We start from the raw sequence: 26,925 nt of genomic DNA on the forward strand, positions 1-26,925 counted from the left end.
TGCTTCCTTCGAAGAAGCAGCTGAATTGTTTGTTCGTGTTTAGTGGCGAGTGGGACTTTTACTGTTTTGGCTCTGCTTCAAGAAACTGTAAGTTTGCTTTGTTTCCCCATTTAACCTCCTGAAACCCAGCCTGTTCTTTATGTTCTCTTTAATGGACAAAAATAGTTAAACTGAGAGATTCCCCCCCCCCCCCCCCCCCCCCCCCCCCCCTCTGTTCTCAGGAGGTCTGTCTTTAGGACCTTTACTTTTTTTATTTCTGTTCTGTTATGCGTTCTTTGTTTGAAGACAATATAGCATGAGTGGGATATAGATTAGTATGAGCTGTGTGCAGCTAAGTTCCAGCAAAAACTCTAAGTCATGTTAAGAAGTCACAGCCTATGAAAGACGAACGATGTTCGCTATCTTCTGGATAAAATAGATGTAGAGTAGAACAGAGCAACCAAGCTAGTTGATGTTCGGTGTCTCGGATTAATTGGTGTTGAGCAAACAGATGTGTCGTAGACTTCCTCTTCAGGAGACGCAACCCACAAACCAGGAAATGAACGCGGTCAGTGCGCTATTTAACCTGCAGCCTCTAAACATATTCAACATGTAATCTCTGTTTTTAAAAAACAAACAAACAAACAAACAAAAACTAGGTAACCTACGGTTGGCCCTTCTCCAACCGAAAGTAATATTGACTGTTTACACACAGACAGAGGCGCAACTTAGACACAAGATTAAATTACACCGACCAAAAGTTATAGTAATCGTGCATCTTCCTTATAATTACCCAAACCATTTGAAGAGGAATACCTATCAGTCACAGTTTTTATCTCATCACAACAGGAGTTTCTCTTTCACTCCATCTCTCCTGCTGAGCTTGAAGCAGCTGTCCCCCACTTCCTCATTCATAAAGTTGATGATAAATATCGTATCTCAGTGTATTAATCTATTTAAGTTTTTGTGAAATCCCAGTTAATTCACTCCTCAAAGACCGTTTTTAGGATGAGCTCCATTCTGTTAAGAAAAAAAAAATCTGTATCAGTGCAACTACCAAACGTGAGAGAACTACTTACTGCTTAAGAGACACTGTGAAAGTGGACAGTGTTTGTTTTCTTTTCTTTTTGTTTTTTTTCTAACATAAAACCCATTGTTGCAGCCAGGGGCAACATAAAAGTGACCCCTTAGACTGCTGTTTAGTTTTGGCGTTCTTGTTTTCCACTGAGTTATCGGTTCTGTCTCTAGGTAGCAAACATAAACTAATGTAAGTCTGTTAGCAGCAACTAACCAACACAGTGATGACATTCTAGCACAAGGGCCCTTTAAATTAAACTTTAAATTTAACTGGTATTACTTAAATCCAGCTACACAGACAATGCTAAATTAGACTGTTTTTAGAGCAGGGCTCTGTGATGTTAATTATTCTTTATACATATAAGGTCTGTCCCAAAACCTAGGCCACACCCTTCGGAGGACCTGGCCTTCGTGGTTGTCATCTGCTCCTCGCTTGCTAATATATAACAGGACATCGGAGTAAATTCTCGACCATCTCACACTTCTGTTTAATCAGTTTTCTATTTGACGCTTATTTTGCTGTGTGAAAACTATAACTTTAATCTCAGCCAAACCAATTTACCCAGGAACAAGTAAAACACTGAAAAAAGAGAAATAACATTTTTACGTTATCTAAGTGACTTGTATATCATTTTTAGCCAGAGTAGTGAAAGACCACGGGGATCTGAAAACAATGTGCTCGGAGTCCGGTGTTCTCGCCAGCTCTAGTGGTCCTCAACCTTCTGGTCACCCTCGAGCTGGTGGGTAACAGACGTCTCCGAAAACGTCGGAGCACTTTTGCAAATATGTGATGTCCTGATAAATCGAGCAGATATTTGAAGTTGACACAGATTAGATTCTCACCTAAAAATATGTTAAAAGTTTATTTTGTGACCCAGAAAGAGTGATAAGAGTAACATTAAAACTAAGTAGCTGCCTCCATTGTTGGAAACTGGAATTGGCTGGGCCGTGCTATGAATTTTGGGATAGGTTGGGCCATGAAGGATACACCCGAAACATTCCTTCAAATTCGGAGAAATGAAGGACGCATTTGTTGGCCGGATTTGGAGCAGCCTTCGAATTGGGACAGCCTTCGTCGCCTGGCTGTGACGTAATCGGCCTTCAAATGTGGCTTCTGAAGGATGTGGCCTAGGTTTTGGGACAGACTTATAGTGTTGTATGTCCTCTTTAAAGCATGACCCTACATTGAAAACTGCAAAACACATAGAAATGTGGTGAGGGTACCGTTTGCTGAGGCCAGTACTACAAGCCAGGTTTTATGTCATTTGGGAAATTTTGTTGTTAACCCTGTGATTTCTGTACTACAAAAGCAAATTACCTCTCACCAGGCTATGTTGCCATGGTAACTTATGCTGCAAATCTAATCTTCTCTGCTGTTGTTCCAGAATAGAGATCAAGAGCTATCAAATCTATATTTTTGAATAATTTTGAAAACTTTACTGAGATCAACAACTGCTAGTTGCTATTTTTACAGTACACTTCCTCCCTGAGGTCAAAGGTTAACTCAACCTTTAGGTTTTTTGTTTTTTGTTTTTAGCTCTCTTAGAGGTTTCTCAGGATGCGTGTGAATAATGGCACAGTTCAGAAAAAAACTCTTCATTTGATTTATCTTCATTAACAGGAGGTTTTTCTTTTTCTTGTGAATATTTAACTTTTTTTAAATCATGAGGGTGAGTGAATAAACATGTAGATTAACTGTTTCTAGTTTTTCTGTTTGTGTTTGAGCAGCAAAAGAAACTCTGAATTGTCTGAAAGTCAGACTAGTGCAAATGTCCTGATAATGTGTATTCAGAAAACCTGAGTGCTGTAGGATTCATGTACATTCAGCAGAATGTCAGAAACCATCACTCTGATTCACGTTTAATCTAGACACTGAATCTGTGTTTTTTGTTTTTTTTGTTTCCCGGAAGAAAACTATAGTCTCACCATTAAAGTCGAACACAACAGCGTGCTGCTGACTCTGTCATAAAATAAAATGGTTTGTTATAATTTGAGTTTATTCATCAAAGATTTAATCCATGTCCATTATTCTTAAACTATACATGAAGTTATTGCTATTGTGCAGTGTTTAGTTAACATGATCAACGGTGTCAGTGTTTATGCGATGTCTGTGTGTTATCCATGCTGATATACATTGGAGGTAAATATGTATGAATGATACTAGAACACTTATCAGATAATTAATCAATAGTAAATTCTAACATTTTGAATAACTGATGATTTGTTTTTAAGCAAATATCTGCTCTAAGGTTTCATATTTCTTTAAGAAACTATTAATGTAATATCATGAACAGTCTGAAACTATTTGGCTCCTAACTTCTGATATTTCATGAGAAGAGCTGAGTGAATTAAAAACACATTTAGAATTTTAATTGAAAATGTAAAAATGCTTAGTAACACCCATGTTTGGCTGTCTACTTTAATCTTAGAAATTAGAAACAGAACACTACTAGATAGAAGCAACAGCAAATCAATCAGTACAAATTAATACAGTTCTCTACACAGTAAGTAGTAAAAGGTATTGTGAAGCTTTTAACTCTGCTGATCCTCTTTGAATCATGGATCAGCTGAAATGTTTAAACATTGTTTCAGACATGTTAAATTGACTGAATATTAATGGACTGATGCTTCCAGTCACAGTGAATCAGTGTGTGTCAGTGAATGCATCGTGTGTGCTTCATGGCTCCATCTAGTGGACCGATAGTAGAAGTGGAGCAGCTGATGGCAGCTTCACACTTCTGTCTGTCTGCATTCAGCTGACACTGAGATGAAGCAGGAAAGATGCAGCTGATATTTGGACAGCACACATGATGGAAAGGAGGATTTCAGTTGATGTGCACATGAAGATTTGTGTTTCCTCTGCAGGTGAAGGTAGAAAGTGTGTGTGGGCTGATGTGGATGTGAGTTCATCAGCATGGATCAGTGTGAGGACAAAGAGGAGGGAGTCCCTCCCTCTAAAACCACTCTGTATGGGGAACATGAGAGCCAGACCAAAGCTCAGAGGTGAGATGACCATCTCTAACTGTCCATGACTCTTCTCCATGTGACAGCTCAGCACTCGGTATTATATTTCCCAGTTTAGGTTAAATGCAAGCAGCCACATTTGGTACCATCTGTGAACCTCTTGTAAAGCTTTTCTTTGTTAACCCAGAAAAGAGATTATTTCAATACTCAATGCATGAAGTCACAAATTTATGGACAAGAACCCAATTTCAAGTGACAAAACTGATTTTAGCTATGTTCCTTAGGTGATAAAAGGTAGTCTTTGTTCTCTCTGTTACATGAGACTTGGAGAACACTCTGTCAAACCACACGCCCAAGTTCTTGACCTTCTCTCTACAACTTGTGACATAGTCATCAATTTTCAAGGTGAAGTTTTGGGACAAGTAATGAAATTTGAGGTCCAGTGACCATCAAATCTGTCTCATCAGCAATAGGAAGCAGAAAATTATCAGGGAACCAGCCCCTAATTACAAATAGACAAGCTTTTCACACTAATGCATTAAGATTAATAACTAATGATTATATGCAGAGTGATTTACAACCAGATACAGGGGGGAAAGAGCTCAGTAAAAAAGAAACACTTGAGCATCATGGGTAGCAACCAGCAGCCTAGGTCTATTTCTACATATATAAGGAAGGATTCTAGTTCACCTGATCCAGACCCAACTCTAAGCTTTATCAAAAAGGAAAGTTTTAAGCCTAATCATAAAGCAAAAAGGATGTCTGTCTCCTTTATCTAAACTGAGAACTGGTTTCACAGAAGTGGGGTCTAAAAGCTGAAGGCTCTGCCTCCCATTCCACTTTTAAATCCTCTAGGAACCACAAGTAATCCCTCAGTCTGAGAAGAAGTAATTACTGAAGTTGACTGAGAATGAAGAATCGGAAAAAATAATAAATGTCAATATTTATTATTTATATCAATATTTAAAACATAGCTGTACATAATGATACTATTCGATGGTTTCAAATAATTTTCTTCTCTAATGGTTACAATTTTCTTTGAAGAAATTCATGAAGTCATTACTAGTTAGTAGATTAAAGGAATACTTCGCTCAACAGACCTCTTTTTTTTGTCATCCTTGCTACAGTACTGAAGAGAAACCTAGGGTTTTCTCATTTTCTTCAGTCACTGACTGAATAGTGAGATGTTCAAGGATTTTTGGAGGGCTTTTTACCCCCCTACCAGGGGGGCAAAAAGCCCCTAGACAACATAGCCCCTGGGATCCCTGGGACACACAAACCCCTCCACCACAATAAGGTAGCGATTCATAGAGGGGGTTGATTAACCTCTATGCATTAAATCATTACTGATTTAATTTAATTTAAATTTGCTATACAATAATATTGCCTGATTTGAGTTGTTTAGTTCATCATTTGTGCAATTTCTAAATTTTCATCTTTGCTTTATGAAAGTGTTGCATTTAGAAAATCAACATTTGTTTTCTTTTAGGATCCAGCAGAGACCTGAATCTTCTGGATTACCAACTAGCTGTGTGTCCTTAAAGAGTGACCATTCAATGCAGATTATTACCGAGTTTAAAGAAGGATGGCCTTCTGCAGCAAATAGGTAATCTGTATCTAATCTACATAGATCATTCCTTTTTTCTGGATAAATTGTTCAACAATGCTTAATGTCAGCTCGGCTCTTTTCACGCACAAGATGTGTGTGTGTGTGTGTGTGTGTGTGTGTGTGTGTGTGTGTGTGTGTGTTGGAGTTTATTTAAAAACACAAAGTGTAAAGAATGGATGTTGTTTAAGGTGTTTCTGTAGTGAAAAGACTGTCTGTCTGTGGGACTCCAGTTGTTTCAGCAGGTGTCTTCTTTGTACTTTTGTTCAAGCACAATGTATGTAGGGACTTCAATTTAAGATGCTACATAAGTAGCCCCTATCAAAGACATCATAGAGAAATGTTGTGGAGTGGTGGAGGCATTGCATATCGAATGAAAGGAAGTAGCAGAAGTATTAGAGTTTATTTACTAGCAACTGTTTCACTGTTTTGAATCTGAGTAGATTGACTGACTTTGACTTTAGAATTCCTTCATGCTGTGGTGAGGTGTGAGTTTGAGACTGAGGGGGAGTAAAGGAAATGGACCTGCTAAAATGCTGTACATGCAAGAAGCAAGCACAGCAAGAAAGGGTGGGGAAAGAGCATTTCACAGTAGTGTGAGAAAATGTTTGCCCGCTTTGTAATTTTTTGTGTGTGTGTTTTGTCAGAAGAGTGTGAGAATCTCCGGCATGGTCGTCACAAATGGAAATAAGGGAAGTTGTTAAAGCGTAGGATCAAATAAAAAGAGTTATGTATGCATTGCATTGCTAAAAGATTAATAATAAATCATAATGGGTGTGCATGAATTAAACGGTCCTTAAGACATTAGAAAAAGGAGAAGTAATTTCTGTTTGTATGAAACTTAAGAGTTTTTAGGGAAGTTGAGCTGCAGCATTGTTGGGTGGAGTGGAAGAAAAGAAATGCACTAAAACTGCAAGTCATGCCAGTGCGTCAAAGAGCAAAGGGTGGACCTAAGGAGGAACATGACATGTCCATAGATGGTGTTTCCGACCGGACGATGTCCAGGCATGTCTAGATAGGTCCGTAGAGGTGTATAAAAATGAGAGGCAGAAGCAGAAAGGGGCTTTTTCCTCTAGTCCCGAGCCGGTGAGTAGGATGCCAGAAGACTGAAGATCTGCGGCGAAAAGACTTAGAGCGAGGGACGACAGAGGAGAAGTCATAGCCCTTCACTGTGGATCAACTGATTGGGTTATGAATTTTGAACTGCCTACTCATCGTATGCTGAGTTAGGATCGGAGTCAAGAAGGTGAAGTCGGGGAGCCTTGTACTGGGCTACACTTTATCTTTCCTTTGGACTTCTGCCAACACAGCGGGGAACTGGATTCTATCAGTGCGCACGATGATCCTCCTTCCCTCCTAAAGAAGACCCACCTCAACAACGGTTGTAGTCACTTAGCAACAGAATAGTTAGTTTATAGTGTGATAAATTGGTTATTTTGATTCGATTGATTGAATTGCACTTAAGCTGTTTGCTAAACCCTGCTGAAACCTTGCTTTAATAAAAATTATCTATCTGCATTCAAAGTCAGAATTGTGGACATTCATTCTATTACTTCCTCTAAACAGTAAATGGTAAGACTTTATGTGTGTTAACTCATAACATCAGATTTAGGGTTCTTATGGGTTATTCTAGTAAATCATTATAACACATCCTTGGGACCTACTGTCCAGGTCACTAAATTTTACTCAGCACAATAACAAGTGCCATAGATCATTAGAGGAGAGCTGCCGTTAATAAGTGTGGCTGACAAATGTGTTTCATTAAGGTTGCCAATGAGAGCATAGAGTCAGAGGTAGTGCAGGGCGGGCGCTCAGACGAAGGCAGTGAGAGGCTGAGCGAATCTCCTCGCCACCGGCTTAAACTAGTCTCAACTTCACCTATCAGGGTAATACCCGTAGGGATTAAGGGACTCTGACCTGAAGGATGGGGAGCCGGTCCAGACCACCTGTACAGGGGTAACTGGGATCTAACAGTTTGTCATGTTTTTAAAAAAATCCAATACCCACATGGCCCTGTGTGGAAAAAGTGATTGCCCCATAAACCTAACAACTGGTTAGGCCACCTTGTCTTTTACTGAGGCTATGGAGGAATTTTGGCCCACTCATCTTTGCAGAATTGTTGTAATTCAGCCGCATTGGGCCAGCTTTTCAAGGTCATGCCACAGCATCTCAGTCAAAATCAGGTCAGAACTTTGACTAGGCCACTCCAAAGTCTTAATTTGTTTTTCTTAAGCCATTCAGTGGTGGACTTGCTGGTTTGTTTTGGATCATTGTCCTACTGCAGAAGAAGTGCACTTCAGCCTGAGGTCATGAACAGATGGCCTGACATTCTCTTTGAGGATGTTTTAGTAGGCAGAATTCATGCTTCTATTTACCACAGTAAGTCTTCCAGGTCCTGAGGCAGCAAAACGACTCCAGACCACCACACTACAACCCCCATATTTTATCGTTGGTATGATGTTCCTTTTCTGACATGCTGTATTACTTTCACACCAGTTGTAATGGGAGCAGTCATACACTGTGCTGCTTCACACAGGGCCATGTAGGTTTGGCTTTTTTTGCCTTCAATAATAAACACCTTCATTTAGAAACTGAATTTGGTGTTTACTCGTGTTATCTTTGTCTAATATTTAAATTTGTTTGATGATTTGAAACATTTATGTGGGCAACCATTTTTTTCACACCACTGTATATGCAGTGCAGGCAGCTGGAAAGGGCAATGTCCATAGGGCAGAAGCAGGTGGAAGGGCAAATATGTAAATGTAATGCAAGGGGTTGAAAAGGAATTATTGAAGGAAAAAAGTAGTAGTAGAAACCCACAAATTTAACACCCGACCCTCATCTCTTGTGGCCCGGTACCAAACGACTCATGAACCGGTACCGGTCCGTGGCCTGGGGGTTGGGGACCGCTGCTCTAGTCGAGTTTTATTGTGTTTTAAACCACTGCATCTTACACCTCTGTGCAAATTCTGTGCTCTATGCACCTTAGCATCTGCAGATCTAGCTCTGTGATTTGCTGAGTTGCTGTGATTCCCAATTGATTCCACTTTTTTATAATACCACTAAGAGCTGACTGAGGAATAGTAGTGAGGAAATTTCACAACTGCACTTGGCATCCTATCCCTGTGCCATGCTGGAATTCACTGAGCTACCCAGCAAACACAATCTTGTATGCTCTCTCTCTCACTCCCTCTTGCTTTTTAATCAATAATATCAATTGCATTCAGCTTTTGATCGGCAGTGAACTGCAATCCACAGGCAGGTGTGGGGGGGGGGTTAACACATTTATTTCAGCTTGTGATATAAATTCACATAAACTTTTTCAAGCAGACTACCACAAACCCAAAACAGATTTATACTCGCTAAATCCCCAAAAGTTTATTCTGTTCATTTGGACGTAGCATTTTCAGTGGGAGAAACATTTCGGCACTAATCCAAGTGACTTTTCGATGAGTGACAAAACATTTCTCCCACTAAAAACGCTACGTCCAAATGAACAGAATCCAACTTTTTGGGATTTCCTTACCTGGATGTTTGAGCATGCATCGAGATATACTCTTGTCAAAAGTAACATAAAGACAAGCATAATGTCTACGGGTATGTAACAAAAGAGAGAGGCCCGTTAACCAAGTCCTCAGAAATGACTGGATGAGGTTGTATAACAAGCACACTTACAGAATTTTAGAATAGACCAGTATGATACAAAGCACCCAGCACACACAGCCTTGCAATGTACCTGAGTTTATTTACAAGTGCTTTTAACTTTTAGATCATGCATTTTTCACCCCTGCCTCCTCCAGCTTTGTAAACCACAGCATCCTACTCAAATAGGGGAACTATGATTAGATGATGGAGATCAGCCGTTTTGGTCACCCTCCCTTGACACCGCAGTCTGAACCCACTGCTCCACTCCTACCCTGCAGCTGAACCACAAGCCACACCTTCCACAAAGTGTCAAGATATTCATTTTACTCAAATTTGTATTTGGTATACTTTTACAGTGTCCTTCGATGTTTTGCCCCAAATCCCAATCTCACAATGAAATTTTTCCTAGGTGATAGTCAGGGAAGTCGCGTATGGGGTGCAACAAATGAACATTTCCTCATTTTCTGGATTAGCTTCTCCTTTTGGAATGCAAATCTAATATGTAAAAGGGATCCTGTGTTTAGAAAGGCACATTTTTCTGTGCTTTTAAGAGCCTTTTAAGAAGCACTTGTGATTGGATAAGGAAAATTTGCCTTGGTAGTCACACACTTAAAGTGTCCTCCATAGGTATAGAAAGAATGTGAAGGGATAGAGCAAAATAGACTAGAGATGATGTTATTGATAAATATGTACGTAAATGTGTACGTGTAAGTGTACACATTCATTTGGGACTGAATATAGATGATCATCAGGGACCATCTGTGTATTTTTGTTTTTCTTTCATGATGCATACTTTATTACATAGTATGCAAGTTTTAGGTTAATATACAGCTGTTGTAAATTGTAAGAATCTAAGGTCTCCATTGCAGTGGAAGGTTATGGATCCAAATCCAGGGAAATCTTTGTATCTAAAGCTGAGGGTTAATCAATACAATTGAGTCAGTGACCTGAGATAGGACTGGGCGATATATCGAGTTTTTAAAAAATATCAATATATTTTTATACGAGATATAAGATGTGACAATATCGTTTATATCGATATACTATATGTTACGTTATAATTATACTTGTGGAGCCGCAAGTTTGCCTCTCTTTCGTCCACTTTTGTCTCTATGCAACGTTACTCGGCTGGACGGTGTCAACGTGTTAGCGAGCTAACCGCGCTAACGGGGCTGCATGGCCTAAAATCCTTTCATTTTCTCAAAAATCGACAGTGCGCCTTATGTATGAATTCTAGTTGTGCTTACTGACCGCGAACCGATTTTATGTGGTACACGGCACTCAGCAATCTGTCAAAAAATGTTTTAGTACGACTTTGGTAAGCTATGGAGCCGCACCGCTTGATGGATTGTCGGAGCATTACGGCTACCGTAGTCAGGAGCCTCGCGGAGTAATACGTACTGTGCTTCAACGTAATATTACCGTATTGTGTGTGTATAAGGACCATAAATGGCATCTGTTAAGAGACATGGTTACGAAGCGGATTTCAAACTCAAGGCTGTCAGTCACACAGTAGAACTTGGGAATAGAGCAGCTGTGAAATCTGTCTTTGTTATTATGCTCAGCGTCTTTTAGTTTACATTTTGACTGCACAATTGTGAGTTTTTAGTTATGCACAAAAACAACGGTTTTCTTTTATTTATGGAGCATTATTATTTAATAAATGCTGATAATTTATTTTTGAGTAATTTCTTCATGTACATCTACGCTGTATGTTAATAAAAGTGCCTGTGTGACATCTGGGACACAGCTTTGACTAAGAACTCTCTTTTTGTTCTTACCTTATGGCTTAAAAAAAAAAAATCGAGATATATATTGTATATCGCCATCCAGCTAAAAAATATCGAGTTATGAATTTTGGGTCATATCGCCCAGTCCTAACCTGAGAAATGCAATTTGAGGATTTTGTTTAGGTGGGTGAGTCTATGAATGCCTCCTCTGATCTTGGTCAATTTGAAGAAGGTTTTAAGTTTATTGTCTTATCGCTATTTGTTGACAGTTAAAGAGTCACCATGGACCAGTTCACCGCCAGGTGGGCTTTATTTTTCCCCTGGCAGTTTATTGTCCCAATATAGCACTGCAGTTTGCACATGTAAGACTGAAGGCAGAGCCTCAGCTATCAGGTTCCGCTCCTGTGGAACCAACTTGGAGATTGGATTCAGGAGCCAGAGATCCTCTCTACCTTTAAGAATTTCAAACTTTCTATTTCAAAAAGCTTGTAGTTAAGGCTGGAACAACTGGCCAATGTTCAACCTTTAGATACTCTGTTTTAGGCTCAGGCTGCTGGGGGAGTTCCCATGATGATCACATCTGAGATCCGAACAACAGAACAACTATTCCAACCATTATAGATGAATACAAAGGACACACGGGGTCAGAAGTTATCAAAGAAAAAAACTGGAAGCACAATATAAGTAGATATAAATGACAGCAACAGTTATTATAAAATATCAGTCTTGATAAAGGTTACTCGGTGCTCAGTGTTGATGTCTTGGTAAGTATTGGTTAAATTTTGGTTCTTGTTTTTATTGAATAGATCTTCATTCTTGTGTTTGCATCCTGTGTTTCCCTTGATTTTTTTTTAAAATCTTTTTTCTCCTTTTTTTAAAACAACTGACAAGTGTCATCTATTTGATTCGAATTCCTTATGATTCCAACTCAGATTGGACCAGGAGAGCTCAGAGGTTTCCAGTGGTCAGTCTACCCAGCAGAATCAGACACACCTGGACTCCATATTTATGGTCTGTTTAGGGTGGAGGACTGCACTGACTTTTAAATGTATTTCCAAATATTTACTGCAGATAAAGATTTGCATATCAGTTATAAGCTGTGATCATATGGTGATTTTTGGTTCCAAAATTGTGTGACTCATATAGTATTTTTTTTCCAGGTACTGGAGGACAACATCATCACTTTTGTGAAGAATGAGCTGAAGATGATGAAGGTTACTCTGAACCGTGATTACCCAGAATGCTTGGTGAAACGGAGAGAGGATGAGGGAGTGTTGGAACGTGGGGATGAAGAGCAAGAGAGCTGCAGCAGGGAGGCAATTGTGAAGATCTCAGTCCACTTCTTGAGAAGAATGAAGCAGGAGGGACTGGCTGATTATCTGCAGAGCAGTAAGAAGTTTTCTCTAAAGATTTAAACTGCTGGACAAACAGGACATTTATATTTAATTTATAAGATTAACTTGATAACCTGGATTCAGTTACCTTTTCAATAGAAGGAAAAGGTTACATTTATAATGAAGAATTTATGCATTGATCTTATTTAGAGTGTTGTTTCAGGAACAACTGCTGGAGCTTGTTGTGAATTTAAATCTAAGCTGAAGAAGAAGTTCCAGTGTGTGTTTGAGGGGATCGCTAAAGCAGGAAACCCAACTCCTCTGAATCAGATCTACACAGAGCTCTACATCACAGAGGGAGAGTCTGCAGAGGTCAATGATGAACATGAGGTCAGACAGATTGAAACAGCATCCAGGAAACCACACAGACCAGAAACAACAATCAGACAAGAAGACATCTTTAAAGGCTTGCCTGGAAGAGATGAACCAATCCGAACAGTGCTAACAAAAGGAGTGGCTGGCATTGGGAAGACAGTGTTGACACAGAAGTTCACTCTGGACTGGGCAGAAGGAAAAGCCAATCAGGTCATCCAGTTCATTTTTCCATTCACTTTCAGAGAGCTGAATGTGCTGAAAGAGGAAAAGTTCAGTTTGGTGGAACTTGTTCATCACTTCTTTACTGAAACCAAAGAAGCAAGAATCTGCACGTTTGAAGACTTCCAGGTTGTGTTCATCTTTGATGGTCTGGATGAGTGTCGACTTCCTCTAAACTTCCGCAAAACTCCAATCCTAACTGACCCTAGAAAGTCCACTTCAGTGGATGTGCTGCTGACAAACCTCATCAGAGGGAACCTGCTTCCCTCTGCTCTACTCTGGATAACCACACGACCTGCAGCAGCCAATCAGATCCCTCCTCAGTGTGTAGACATGGTGACAGAGGTCAGAGGGTTCACTGATCCACAGAAGGAGGAGTACTTCAGGAAGAGATCAAAAGATGAGAAAAAGGCCAATCGGATCATCTCCCACATCAAGACGTCACGGAGCCTCCACATCATGTGCCACATCCCAGTCTTCTGCTGGATCACTGCTACAGTTCTGGAGGATGTGCTGAAAGCCAGCATGAGGGAAGGGCTGCCAAAGACCCTGACTGAGTTGTACATCCACTTCCTGGTTGTTCAGGTCAAAGTGAAGAAGGTCAAGTATGATGAAGGAGCTGAGACAGATTCACCCTGGAGTCCAGAGAGCAGGAACATAATTGACTCTCTGGGAAAACTGGCTTTTGAGCAGCTGCAGAAAGGAAACCTGATCTTCTATGAATCTGACCTCAAAGAGTGTGGTATTGATATCAGAGCAGCCTCAGTGTACTCAGGAGTGTTCACACAGGTCTTTAAAGAAGAGAGGGGACTGTACCAGGACAAGGTGTTCTGTTTTGTCCATCTGAGTGTTCAAGAGTTTCTGGCTGCTCTTCATGTCCATCTGACATTTATCAACTCTGGAAACAATCTGCTAGAAGAACAACAAAAAACATCCAAGAAATTTGATACAAAAGAATCTGCAGAGAAACACTTCCACCAGAGTGCAGTGGAAAAGGCCTTAGAGAGTCTGAATGGACATCTGGACTTGTTCCTTCGCTTCCTTCTGGGTCTTTCACTGCAAACTAATCAGAATCTCCTACAAGGTCTGCTGACACAAACAGAAAGTAGTTCACAGACCAATCTTGAAACCGTTAAGTACATCAAGTGGAAGCTCAGTCAGAATCTGGCTGCAGAGAAAACCATAAACCTGTTCCACTGTCTGAATGAACTGAATGATTGTTCTCTAGTGGAGGAGATCCAACACTCCCTTAGTTCAGGAAGTCTCTCTGCAGATAAACTGTCTCCTGCTCAGTGGTCAGCTCTGGTCTTCATCTTACTGTCATCAGAAAAAGATGTGGATGTGTTTGACCTGAAGAAATACTCTGCTTCAGAGGAGGCTCTTCTGAGGCTCCTGCCAGTGGTAAAAATCTCCAACAAAGCTCTGTAAGTATATAAAGATGTGTTTACTTTCATCATGTAAATAAATTGCTAACTTCTTAAGAGTAAATAAATGAATTGCCCTCATAATATTTGCTCTGTAGACTGAGTTCCTGTAACCTAACAGAAAGAAGCTGTGAAGCTCTGTCCTCCATTCTAAACTCCCATTCAAGTCTGAGAGAGCTGGACCTGAGTAATAATGACCTGATGGACGCTGGAGTGAATGCACTGTCTGCTGGGTTGGAAAGTCCACACTGTAAACTTGAAACACTCAGGTCAGGATTCTTAAAATGTTCTCAGGTTAGGATAAATTAAACTCTTGATCTAAAATGTGGTTTATATAAGTGACAAACAGTATCCCTCATTTTGGAAGTTGACCTGGAAAATGTTTGTGATATTGGTAGTATCAAAAAGGGTAGAGGACAGTGTTGTAAACATTTGGATGTGACTTTTCTATAGGCTAGGGTTGTCACATCCAGTTTTGTGTAGCTGTGTTTTGTCCACCCACAGCCTTCATCCTTAGCTCAGTCAGTGCAGCTGGCTTTGCAGGTGGTAGGGCACCATCCAATTTTGTAATGTTGCTTTCTGACATTAGTCAGGGCAACAAACAAAACCATTCAATTACTTACTGATATGTGCTATCGTAAAACTTGAGCCATATCTTACCCCCACCCACCCCCACCCCACCCTATTTTGTAATGTCACACTCCCTCACAAACAGAAAGCTGAAGGTTGCATCTGTACAAGAGTATACACACACCCACCCCCACACACACAGAAAGAGGGCGTGTCTGAGATGAAGTTTTAAGTATTAGAATTATTTCATCGCAATAATTGCATTCTTCAACTTTATTGAGCCTTGATTAGACGTTCTGATTACAGCAGGAATAACAATCAGCAAAAGCACATAAATAAAAATCTGTCACTCTGTGTAACATTATACGAGAGCCGCCGCTCTCGAATATTTTAGTAATTGAGTAATCTATTGATTAATCATCCGATAAGAAATACTTGCTCATCGTAATTATATGAAATAATAAATATTCAAAAGAGAAAAAACATCTTTCAGAATTAACTGTTCATTGATTTGCATGTTAGCAATTGGAATTTTATAAAGTTTAGTTGCATACAACATCTGTCAAAAACATGTCTTTGTGTCTGCACGTTTAACAAAGCAAATACATCAGCATTCTCAAGTTTATCCTGTGCTTTGATGCAAAGTTTTGTGCTGTTGAAAACAAAATGTTATGATGATGATGTAGGAGTTAATTAATATTAATAATTATTCATTGTCCAACCTAACAGCCCTCAGGTCAGTGACTCAGAGTTTTACTGTGAAAAAGCTTTAATTTTTATATTGCCACATCTTGTCATATGCTGGGTAGTATGTTCCTTCACATACTCTCATAACCATCAGCTGACACTGGCATTCTGCTGAAATAGATCTCCACACTGGTTTGACTGTGGATTTCAGCTCCATGCACAGAGAAGGGTTACTGCCAGAAAAGCTGGGTATTCCTTATGGCATTCCTTATGCGTCATGTTAATGGAGAAATGAACTTCATTCCTTTAATTTTGCAAACAGCATAAGCGAACAATCCATCTAGACCACTTAGTCTAGAGAGGTGGTTTGAGTATGCTTCTGAGCATGTCTCTGGGAAATTGCTGCCAACCATGAAGAGGTAACATCTAGGTGGGGAGGTGTGCCCTTTTTTGGGAATGGCTGTGCCACATGCCATCAACCATCCAACCAGGAGAGTTTGGCTTATCTCACCGAACAAGAGCAATACTGGAAACGTGGCCCAAGCCAACCCCCAGAGTTATGGCTCCATTTCTGCGCTGCTAACTTCCTCTTTCTTCCAATACCAAGGTGAGGGTTAGCAGCCTGGAAAAGAAGACTATGATCATCAGAATTTCATAGATAATGTTGACCATTCTCACTGGATCATCGAACAAGGAAGCCAAATTGAGGATCATCCACACTACCATTATTTCCTCCTGGAAGAGGCCTTGACATCTGATGTCAAGACTACAATGTCACACCATGTAATTTACAAATAGGGAGAGAGCTAGATCATGCTTCTTCGAGAATATGTTAGGTAGAATGATCCTAGTGATTTCTTACAGTAGAGTTAAAAGCCTCAAATGTTAGGTTGCTTGTAGGTCCAGTTGCCAGTGCAGCAATAATAAAGCCATATTGCTAGCAACAACCAGAATTCTACACTCACTCGAAATTTGGTGGTTGGCTACATATCCATGGTGGTATTAAACATACTTATGAAGTCATTCCTCCTTGTAGTTAACTTGATCATGGAAAGGTGGAACTAAAAGTATCCTGAGTGTTTACTTGATGCCTTGTATGCTTGATTGTTCCTCCTACTTTTGTAGGAGGGGTTTCCAATTCTCCCCTTGCTGAGAGATCCTTCCTTATACGGGTATCAATTACCGCTTTGGTTCCTCCTTTGATTACTGCCTAAGCAATAACAGCCCAAATAAAAAAGCAATCGATCATCAGCATATGAAGCCTAAGGTGAGATAGGAAATTTCCTAACCAAGATTCCACCACTTAAAATGTCTTCTCTAGTTTTTTCCACCACCTCTTCAGTGACAGTTGTGAAAGTTCAGAAGAGCTGTAGCTTGCCTCCACCAGTGTGTGAATGTGAGAGTGAATGAATAGTGGAATTATAAAGCGCTTTGAGGGTCTCGAAAAGCGCTATATAAATGCAATCCATTATTATTATTATTACTATTATTAAGAACTTCTGGTGAATTAGAAGGTCCATTATTGTGGATGTGACTGGATCTTAACCATGCATATCCTCTGACTTCTTTATCCTCACACAAACTCTTTTTGAAAACATGTCCTTCTGCTATTGATATGGTAGGGACACATATGGAACAATCTGTCTGTTAACATCCTATCTCTTCATCATTCCATGACCTAAGATCAACTTGGTGCATCAAATCCACGGTGTAGATCCTAGCCAGGTTCCTTCAAACTTCATCCACACTGCTTCTTGACCGTGTGAGTGTGTGAGTGAGTGAGAGAAAATACATAGTTAAGTATAGACTCACTGACCCATGCTAGCACCAAATAATGTTGTGACTTGCATTCTTTCTGAATATTCCAAAAGCAGGGAGCCAGGGCCATGAATTATTGATGAAAATGGTCTCCTGCTACTTACCTGCTCCGGTTCCACAAGTTGAAATGGGTCTCTCCTCAGAGCAGGGGTCATTGCACCAAAGGGAGGAACAGTAGTAAACATAAATTCCTTTGTTAAATTCACCCAATTTGCTAATGCATTATAATGCTACCCTGGGCTTCAAGACTGCTGATTACCTACAAGTTAAGTTGTAGTGTCTCCAAAATGATCCCCATTTTCTGAAAATACAGAGAGAGACTAATTACGGTATAGGCTCTGAAGATAACTTCTACCCAATAACCTCAATCCTCCATTCCCCATACTGGTTGGAATCCCCATGTACTCTAAGGAGCTTGGGAAAAAGTAGTTCATGAAAAGACTACACAAGTACTGAGTAGCTGGTTGTAATGTCTGATTTATTTTTTACTTAAAAAAAAAAATGCTATCAGACAAAAATAAATAAATATGCAAATTTTAGTATTTTCAAATAGAATATATGTAAAAACATTAACAAAATAAGGCACAACAATTCTAATTTCACGATTTCAGTTTTTCACAACAAAAAGCTTTTCTAATCAATACCTACAGTAAATAATATAAATATAGGAACAGTGCAAACCATTTCCAGTGACAAGATATCCTGTATACATTATATTCACTGTTACTCCAAATGGCACAGCAGCGTCAGAGAAAACATTAGAACAAGGCAACTTCAACATATCTACATACAAGGTGGCCCACTTTACCATAAATTGTATGGGTGTGCATCTATTTCTACATATTTAGCAAAAATGTGCCATTTCTTCACTCAGTGAAGTGATGGTTAAGCTTCAGCAGCAGTTTGCTCTCGAGGTTCTTTTTGTGAAGTTGTAACTGTTTAGCAGTTGACAGGCAAAAAAAACAACAACAAACAAACCAATTCAACTGTTATGCAGACGATTCCCAGATAGCTGATTTTAAAGCTGGTATGGTATTCGCTTCATCTGTACATTGTACACTGCTTGTGCTGCTGGACTGCCTCTTTGAGTCCCACGCTGTCTCACTTGGCCTTCCTGGGCTTCCTGAAGCCCCACCTGCTCCTTCATTCTGGATTGAGGGTCTCAATATTTCTAGGTAAGCATCCATTACCTTGACTGGCCTGTAACATATTATCTTGAATTCCTTCATTGTTCCTTTGGGCTTAACCAGCTTCCCCGTCCTGGTTAGTACATTCCAACACGCTGGGTGGAATGTACACTGCTGTCATGGTAATAGTAGTGAAATCCCAAGAATGAGGCCCAGAATGAGGTGAGCCTGTGTAGCTGAATGGCGGCGTCTGGAACGCTGTTACTGAGCCATGTTTCTATAAAAACAAGGAAGCAGCAGTCCCTAAAGTCATGATATGCAGTACGCTGGAGTCGGATGTAGTGCAGTTTATTGTCCAGGAAGCAAAACTTTTGGGATAGGATTGATGGGAGGGCCAGCCAGCTTGGATTTACTCTTAGCCTAACACGGACCCCAGCACGTTTACCTCGCTTCCCCTGCCTCGCTCACTGCTTTCTCCCACCCCTCCTTCGGCCTCCAGGATCAGGCAATGCCAAGGACTGGAGGCCTGGTCTTGGTCACAACCCAAGGGCTTGCAGCACCTCCTGCAATTTATGATGAAGGTTGGTTTTATACAATGCTTGTAATTTAGGAGTGTTAGGCATTGGTAGACATGAACACTGCTTGTTCTGGTGTCCCTGTGGCTCAGAAGTCACAATGAAATTGCCCGCTGTCGCTTTCCCAAAACACTGCAAACTTGCTCTACCATTTTAACCATACTGTAAGCGTTCTCTACCAACATCTTCTTACCGGCTTGGTAACCACATAGCCTGACATGGAGTCCACCAGCGCTAGTGCTTTTTATTGTGAGGCCATCAATTCACTGCCCTCTTCTTCCAGCATTGTATTAACCCCATACCTTGCATTCTTTAAAGACCTGTGAAATCTGACACTCAGGAATCCAGAGTTGTTACTTTTCCAATTCCTTCTGTGTGGCTAGGGTGCCTACATGGCCTACCCCATCGTGTCCTGTATTTTCAAATGCCAACACTGATTCTTGTGGTGCTACCCGTCCTTTGGGTGTCTCTCCCCGTTTCTCAATCACAACAAACACAATTTTTTTTCTCTGCAGTACAAAGCTGTAGGATCTCTGGTGTACAACTGTTAAATAGTTCACTCTTAACTTGGCAATCTTTTTACACATATCTTTAATTCTCACAGTCTTGCCTTTAGCACTCTCAAACCTATTTTCATCCCTGATGTTGAGATCCTCTTTCAGAGCCTGGGCACAGTAGTGACTGTCTATCATTTGTAGCTCTCCTTAACTTCCATTTTACAAGTTCCAGCATCCCTCTAATGGCTGTCACTTCCCCTTCTTGAGTGCTGTCTGGCACTCTTCCCTTCTGCCTGAAACACTCTTCTTCTCCTTGCTTGAGAATAAAAATCCAGTAGGACATTTCATCTTTCCCTTTCTTTGAAACCTCTGTAAACAAAGTCCATTCATACGGTTGCTGTCTCTGCTGTCTCATTCTGCTTTTGAAGCTTCTTCATGATTGGTTGAGCCAGGCATAATTCAAGCTCAAGTACGACCAAGATATCTTCCCATTTTCCCCATTCACATTTGTTACTTGTGTGCCTTCCATCATAGCTGTCCGTGGGTTATGTCACTGCACAACAATTTTGATGCATTTTCTTTGTGCCAGTTCTTTTAAAGCACCCCAGTACTTGGCTAGTACTGCAAGCTCTTTATCTTGAGGTGGATGTTAATTTTCTACAGAGGATGTTGAGATTTTTCAAAATAAACTGAATAACGTGAAAGAGTACGCAGAGTGTTTACGGATGAGAAGCAAAAAAGAGCCGTCAGGTGCTAAAAAATAAACCTTAGACTCAAACGTTAGAACAGGCTTTTCCCCGCAGCACGCCGTGTAATAAATACTCAAAGAAAACGGCGGCCATTACAACTTATGTCTCAAAATGTATAGTTTCATGCATCGGTTAAAACACTCAACTCCAGGTACATGACACCCAGCTGGAAATGCTTCACGCAAGTCGAGCTGCCTGAGATTCACAGAATTTACAGCATATGTTAAATTTTTGTGATTTATATCGTTGTCGGAACGATAAATGTTTTTTATCGGGATATGAGATTTTGGTCATATCGCACAGCCCTAGTTTTATTAATCTTCCACCGTCATTAATCACTTTCACCACGGCAATCTAGATTTCTGCCATTAGCCAGCTTGTGAGGTTCCTGGGCTCCAGTCTCACCACTGCTTGTACCTCTTTCCTGAGTTTGAGGTTGAGCTTCAACCCTGCTGCAGTAATCCATTCTACCACACTTTGCAATTTTTCTATGTGCTCTTCTTTTGTGTCATCTGCAATGTACACATTGTCTATGTAGACAGTTGTATTCAGGTCTGCCAGAACTTCCATCATTGCTGAGTAAAATGCATCTGGGGGAGTTCTTGTATCCTTGGGAAAGGTGCTCTAATTCACTCTAATTCCTCAAAAGGTATTTGATTGAGTTAAGCTCAAGACTCAACTGCTTCCATGTCTTTGTGGACCTGGCTCTGTTAACTGGTGTGCAGTCATGTTAGGACTGATCCCAGACTGATCCCACAAAGTTGGGAGCATGAAACGGTCCAAAATATTATGGTATGCTGTAGCATTAGGAACTAAACTTTACACTGGAACTAAAGGGCAAAGCTCAACTCCTGAAAAACAACCCCACACCATAATTCTCCCTCCACCAAATTTTATCAGAATCAAAATACTTTTATTAAACTCTGAAAATTGGCACAATGCAGTCAAACAAGTACTGCAACCGCCAAACCCAGGACAACAATACTTTTATTAAACATGATTCTCATGACGCATGATTCATCACTCAAGAGAACAGCTGTTCACCGCTCTAGAGTCCAGGGTCAGCCTGTTTTACATCATTGCATCCGACACTTGGCGATGTAAGGCTTGGATCCAGCTGCTCGGCCATCTAAACCCATACCATGATGCTCTCTACTTTTTCTTAAGCTAATCTGAAGTCCACATGAAGTGTGAAAGTCTGTAGCAATTGATTTTGCAGAAAGTTGGCAACCTCTGCACTCTATGCGCCTTAGCATTCACTAACCCCACTCTTCTGATTTTATGTGGCTTACTACTTTCTGTCAGAGTTGTTGTTTACAGGTTCTTATAATGCCACTAACAGTTGCCTGTGGAATATTTAGTAGTGAGGAAATTTTTACAATGGAATTGGTATATGATGTCACGCTGCAATTGATTTTATACACCTTTGGCCATTTAAAGGGATCAGAACACCTGAATTCAAGGATTTGGATGAGTGAGTAAATACCTTTGGTAATATATTGTATATAGTTAACCTATAATTAAGACAATATTTGATTATTAACTATAGTGTTTATCTTGTTGGATATCAGCTTTTGTCTTTCTTAAACCATTAACTTTAAGCACCCCACCTGCTATACTGAGTCTAAACCCACTTACCTCAGTTTCGGCCCCATGGATGGGGATGTTAGGTTCATTATACCACAAATGGTTTTGGTATGGGCAGGAATCAGGGAAACTAACAGTAAACCCCTTTGTCTGCAGGTTAGACTTAAGCAGTAATAAAGGAAGTGACCCCAGACAACTCTTTAGTGCTAGAACGGAATATTTACTGAACATGAGGGGAGAATAAATAATGTACAAATCACACCCTAACTCAGATGATAACACAGTTTCTTAAGCAAATGCAGTATACTTTTTAAATGAAGTAATTCTCTTTTAAATTATAATAAGCAACGCAAAATCAAGTTATCACATCTTGGTGGTTAACTCACCGTATCTTTCACACTATGAGGCGGGGTGGCTGTAGCTCAGGTGGTAAAGCAGGTCAGCTACTAACCGGAAGGTTGGCGGTTCGATCCCAGGCTCTATATCCTTGGGCAAGATACTAACTCCATGTTGCGCTGCTTGATGGATTGTCAGAGCATTTCGGCTCGTAGTCAGGAGTAATCTGGGTCCAAAACTGTCTGCTTCAGGTCCCAAAGTCAAACAAACACTGCAGCATCACTGAGAGTTAGAAACTGTCTAAATTCTTTCATCTTTAATAAAATGATCAGTGTTGCTGCTTTACCAGGTGTAACAATGAAGTCTAACATCCAGGCATCCATGAAAACAGAATTTATTACATTTAACGGAGTTAGAAGTTAGCAGGAAGTTATTCGCTAGTTTCCACCTAAACATGATATAGCATGTTCTGACTGAGAGGTTTCTGAAAAAAGTAATAAGTACAGCTCTGCTATCACTTCCAGCGTGAATGAAGATAGAAAACTAAACAGCAGTGACTTTTGTAGGGTTACTGAAGTTGGACTAGCTGGTATATAATGATGTGCTATGTGATCGCTAGCGACACAGCTATGTTACCATAACATAAACACAGTTAAGCTGGAGGATGAACACTAGCTTTTTTCCACTCGATAAAAGTTAACGTGAGGGTTCCCGATGGTTAGGGACAAATGCAGTCACATGGCAGGATGCTGTAAACGGACCAAACTTCAGGCAGGAGAACAACTGAGAGAATCCATCCACAATACGAGGTTAGTCATTAATATACTGCAACAACATGGGAATAGAGCAGCTGTGAGAGAATTCAATATTAATGATTCAATGGTACGGAAGTGGAGGAAGCAAGAAAAATGAGTTGAGTAAATGTTGACTTATCTGGCTGTTTTGTTTTGCTTAACAGACCCGTTCATTGACAGTGCGCCTCATGGTCCGAAAAATACAGCATACCTCATCCAAAATATGCTATGTGAATACACTAAATACACAATAATCACACTTGGGCCCCAGATACACTCACATTCACACTTCAGCAATCACAGCAGGAAACACAGTCTCCCACAGTGGTGCTACAGTCAGAAAAGTCACTTCACCCACACTCTGTTGTTCATTATGTGAATCATACTTTATGATTCACATAATAGTTTTGTTGCTCTATTAACTACATTTACCTAGTGACCTATTACAGTGCACATTACATTCAGGTTACATTTACATCACATGGGATTAACTGTAAACCTCGTATATTGCTGTAGCATTTAAGTCCATAGGAATTATGAGTACCTACTCCTGAATTCCCATCTGGGCTACAAGTATAATTGACAATGTCATTTTAACAGTCAGTGTCTTAGGGTATCAGACATATGTGTTGTTTTGTATCTGCAGGCTGTCAGGCTGTCAAATCACAGAACAAGGCTGTAAGGCTCTGGTGTCTGCTCTGAACTTAAAACCCTCTCATCTGAGAGAGCTGGACCTGAGCTACAATCATCCAGGGGATGCAGTTGTGAAGCTGCTTGCTGTGGGACAGGACCACCTAAACTGGAGGCTGGACATGCTCAGGTATGGAGACAGCTGCTGCAGCCTCAGACAATCTGGGATAGTGGCGAACGAGCAAGAAAAACATTTTCTTTTTCCTCCACTAAGCCTCTGGATGAGTATTTTCTGGTAGATATGAGTGTTATGTAAACAGTTACAAATCTAGGAACCTTTTTATTTTGCTAATTTAATACTGGTTCAACAGGATCAGGAGATATTTGTGTTCAGGGTCTAGCAAGTGGCAACTTAGTCTCCCCCAGTCATGTTGCAAGAAAAAAATACATCATTTAGCTTATTTATTTCAATTCAGTTTTATTAATACAGTGCGAAATCACAACAACAGTCACCTCAAGGCACTTGATATTTTAGGGTAAAGACTATATTACCCTAAAATATAGATAATATTAGACGGAAAACCCCAACAATCAGAAAGCACTTGGTGACAGTGGGAAGGAAAAAGCCCCTTTTAACAGGAAGAAACCTCTGGCAGAACCCGGCTCGGGGAGGGGAGGCTAACTGCTGCAACCGGTTCAAGGTGAGGAGAGGGAGATGGAAGAAAGACACGCTGCGGAAGAGAATGCAGGGCGGTGTACAAAATACATAGTGAGTGAAAAGAGGTGAGTGAAGAAGAACTGCTGCATCATTGGAGGCCCCCAGCAGTTTAAACCTATTGTAGCATAACTAAGGGAGGATTGAGGGTCACCTAAACCAGCCCTAGTAGAGAAGGTGTCTGTCTCCCAAATCCACACTGGGAGCTGGTTCCACAAAAGAGGGGCTTGCCTCCCATTCTACTTTTAAGTACTCTAGGAACCACAAGTAAGCCCACAGTCTGAGAATGAAGAACCCCTTTGGGAAATAATGGTAATATGAGGTCTTAATGATATGACATGACCTAATTATTCAAGACCTTGTATACTAACAGTGTTGGGAAGGTTACTTTTAAAATGTATTCCACTACAGAATACTGAATACATGCCCCAAAATGTATTCTGTAACGTATTCCGTTACGTTACTCAATGAGAGTAACGTATTCTGAATACTTTGGATTACTTAATATATTATCATGCTGTTTACAACTACGTGAATGTACTATTGCTGTGATTTATTACTGTTACTGAAGGTCCGAAACGTAGTAAAGGGACCTCTGGCTAATACGTTGGGTTCGTGTCGGGCTGGTAGCTGAAAACTAGCTTTACTTTGTTGTCTGGGTCAACTTTGCTTGCGGGAGACAGAGAGAGGCGTTGAAAGGCTGCTCCAACGGAACTTATTGTTTCCGGAGGAAAACACGAACACAGTGTACAGTTGAGTCTTAATAGCTTACTTACAACTGGGCTCTTCAGGCACTCTTCTTGGCTGCAGTGGTTATTATTATATTTACATGCTTCCAGCTCCCGTTTTTGCTCCGTGACAGCTCGGACTTTTCCTTTCTCTCCCTCCCTCGCTCACAGACACATAACGTGTATGACAGTCCATTCTCCCTGCAGCACGGACTACACTGCCCATCAGGCTACATTCTTTAGAGCTATGCCTATAGCATTCTGCCTTTTAGCTTAGCACAACAACAACAACAAAAAAGCGCTCTCTCACCCAGGAAACACGCAGAGAGAGAGCGTCACCCTGTAACCATGGCAACCGTAACACTGCCGCCTGGAACAACAAAACGTAGCTGTCAAACAAACCCAAACAATCCTGACCCGCGACAATATGAAACAAGGAAGTACCGCCGTGTATTCCATTTATTTCACCAAAGTAACTGTATTCTGAATACCACCTTTTTAAACAGTAACTGTAACGGAATACAGTTACTCATATTTTGTATTCTAAATACGTAACGGCGGTACATGTATTCCGTTACTCCCCAACACTGTATACTAATGATATAATGTATCATTAGTAAAGTTCAATAGTTAATACAAATGCATCTGCTGGAATGTGTCAGTCAAATGACATAACTGGAGAGACATTCAAGTGTGTGAAAATGTTAGACTGGTCCTTTCTCAGTGTCTAAAACTGTGTGTAAAAGTTTGCATGCTGAGACTGTGATGGTCTAACACCCCCCCCCCCTCCTTTCAGGGTGGAGCCTGCTGGAGTCCAGTGGTTGAGACCAGGTCTGAAGAAGTGTAAGTGTGTTTTTAATGTGATTTATAGAAACAAATCAGCACGCATTAAATCATCTTCGAACTGTCACATCACTCATTCACATCTGTGATGTTAGGAGTCATCATCAAAGTGTCAATCCAATGAAAACATGATGGATCAATAACTGCAGCTGGGTTGTTTGTTCTCTCCATCAGATTCGTGTCAACTCACAATCGACACAAACACAGTAAACGGAAAACTCAGACTGTCTGACAACAATAGGAAGGTGACACATGTGGAGGAGGATCAGTCATATCCTGATCACCCAGACAGATTTGATGACCTCTGTCCTCAGCTACTGTGCAGAAATGGTCTGACTGGTCGCTGTTACTGGGAGGTCGAGTTTAGTGGCCAGGCACTTCTGTCATTGAATTACCAAAGAATTACAAGGAAAGGAAACACTAGTGACTCTTTGTTTGGATGGAGTGATCACTCCTGGAGTGTGAGGTGCACTGAAAATGGTGTTGATTATATCCTTCACAATAAAACTGAAACATCCATCCCCTCCTCTTTTTCCTATTCCTCCTCCATTTCCACCGGAGTCTGTAACAGAATAGCAGTCTATTTGGACTGGCCTGGTGGCACTCTGTCCTTCTACAGAGTGTCCCCTGACACTCTGATCCACCTCCACACCTTCAGCACCACATTCACGGAACCTCTTTATCCTGGATTTGGGTTTGGGTTATCATCCTGGAACAGTCCTGGTTCCTGGTTATCTCTCTGTTAAGTTTAGTACCGGAGGCCTGCCCATGTTAAAGAAACTGTTTCGATCATACTTGAGTGTCTCTGTCATTCAGATTTCAATTACATGTTGATTTTCATTTGTAGACTTATCTAAGCTAAACGTTTGTTTTACTCTTTTGAAGTTGTGCTTAAACTGATTTCTTATGTCGTTTA

The 26,925-nt window shown here is 40.6% G+C and overlaps 1 protein-coding gene across 2 annotated transcripts; it reads left to right on the forward strand.

Annotated features, from left to right (window-relative positions):
• Positions 1-26,925, forward strand: LOC134634270 (NLR family CARD domain-containing protein 3-like). Of its 2 annotated transcripts, XM_063483387.1 has the most exons (10): positions 1-87; positions 3,922-4,059; positions 5,510-5,626; positions 11,934-12,012; positions 12,162-12,390; positions 12,559-14,353; positions 14,452-14,622; positions 23,740-23,913; positions 25,963-26,009; positions 26,184-26,925. In XM_063483387.1, exons 2-10 carry the CDS (start codon positions 3,971-3,973, stop codon positions 26,753-26,755), a joined length of 3,273 nt encoding a protein of 1,090 aa, XP_063339457.1. In that variant the 5' UTR covers positions 1-87; positions 3,922-3,970; the 3' UTR covers positions 26,756-26,925. The 2 variants fall into 2 exon arrangements, with proteins under 2 accessions (XP_063339457.1, XP_065327746.1); XM_065471674.1 differs by lacking the exons at positions 1-87; positions 3,922-4,059; positions 5,510-5,626 and having other exon boundaries at positions 11,977-12,049.

The sequence above is a fragment of the Pelmatolapia mariae genome, linkage group LG9, assembly GCF_036321145.2.
Source record: "Pelmatolapia mariae isolate MD_Pm_ZW linkage group LG9, Pm_UMD_F_2, whole genome shotgun sequence".
Taxonomy (NCBI): domain Eukaryota; kingdom Metazoa; phylum Chordata; class Actinopteri; order Cichliformes; family Cichlidae; genus Pelmatolapia; species Pelmatolapia mariae.

What these genes read in the sequence shown, in the direction of transcription:
- LOC134634270 (XM_063483387.1), top strand. Translation starts at nt 3,971, where the DNA reads ATGGATCAGTGTGAGGACAAAGAGGAGGGAGTCCCTCCCTCTAAAACC. An exon ending in AGCCAGACCAAAGCTCAGAG is followed by an intron (nt 4,060 to 5,509) that starts GTGAGATGACCA and finishes GTTTTCTTTTAG; the next exon opens with GATCCAGCAGAGACCTGAAT. An exon ending in ACCTGGACTCCATATTTATG is followed by an intron (nt 12,013 to 12,161) that starts GTCTGTTTAGGG and finishes TTTTTTTTCCAG; the next exon opens with GTACTGGAGGACAACATCAT.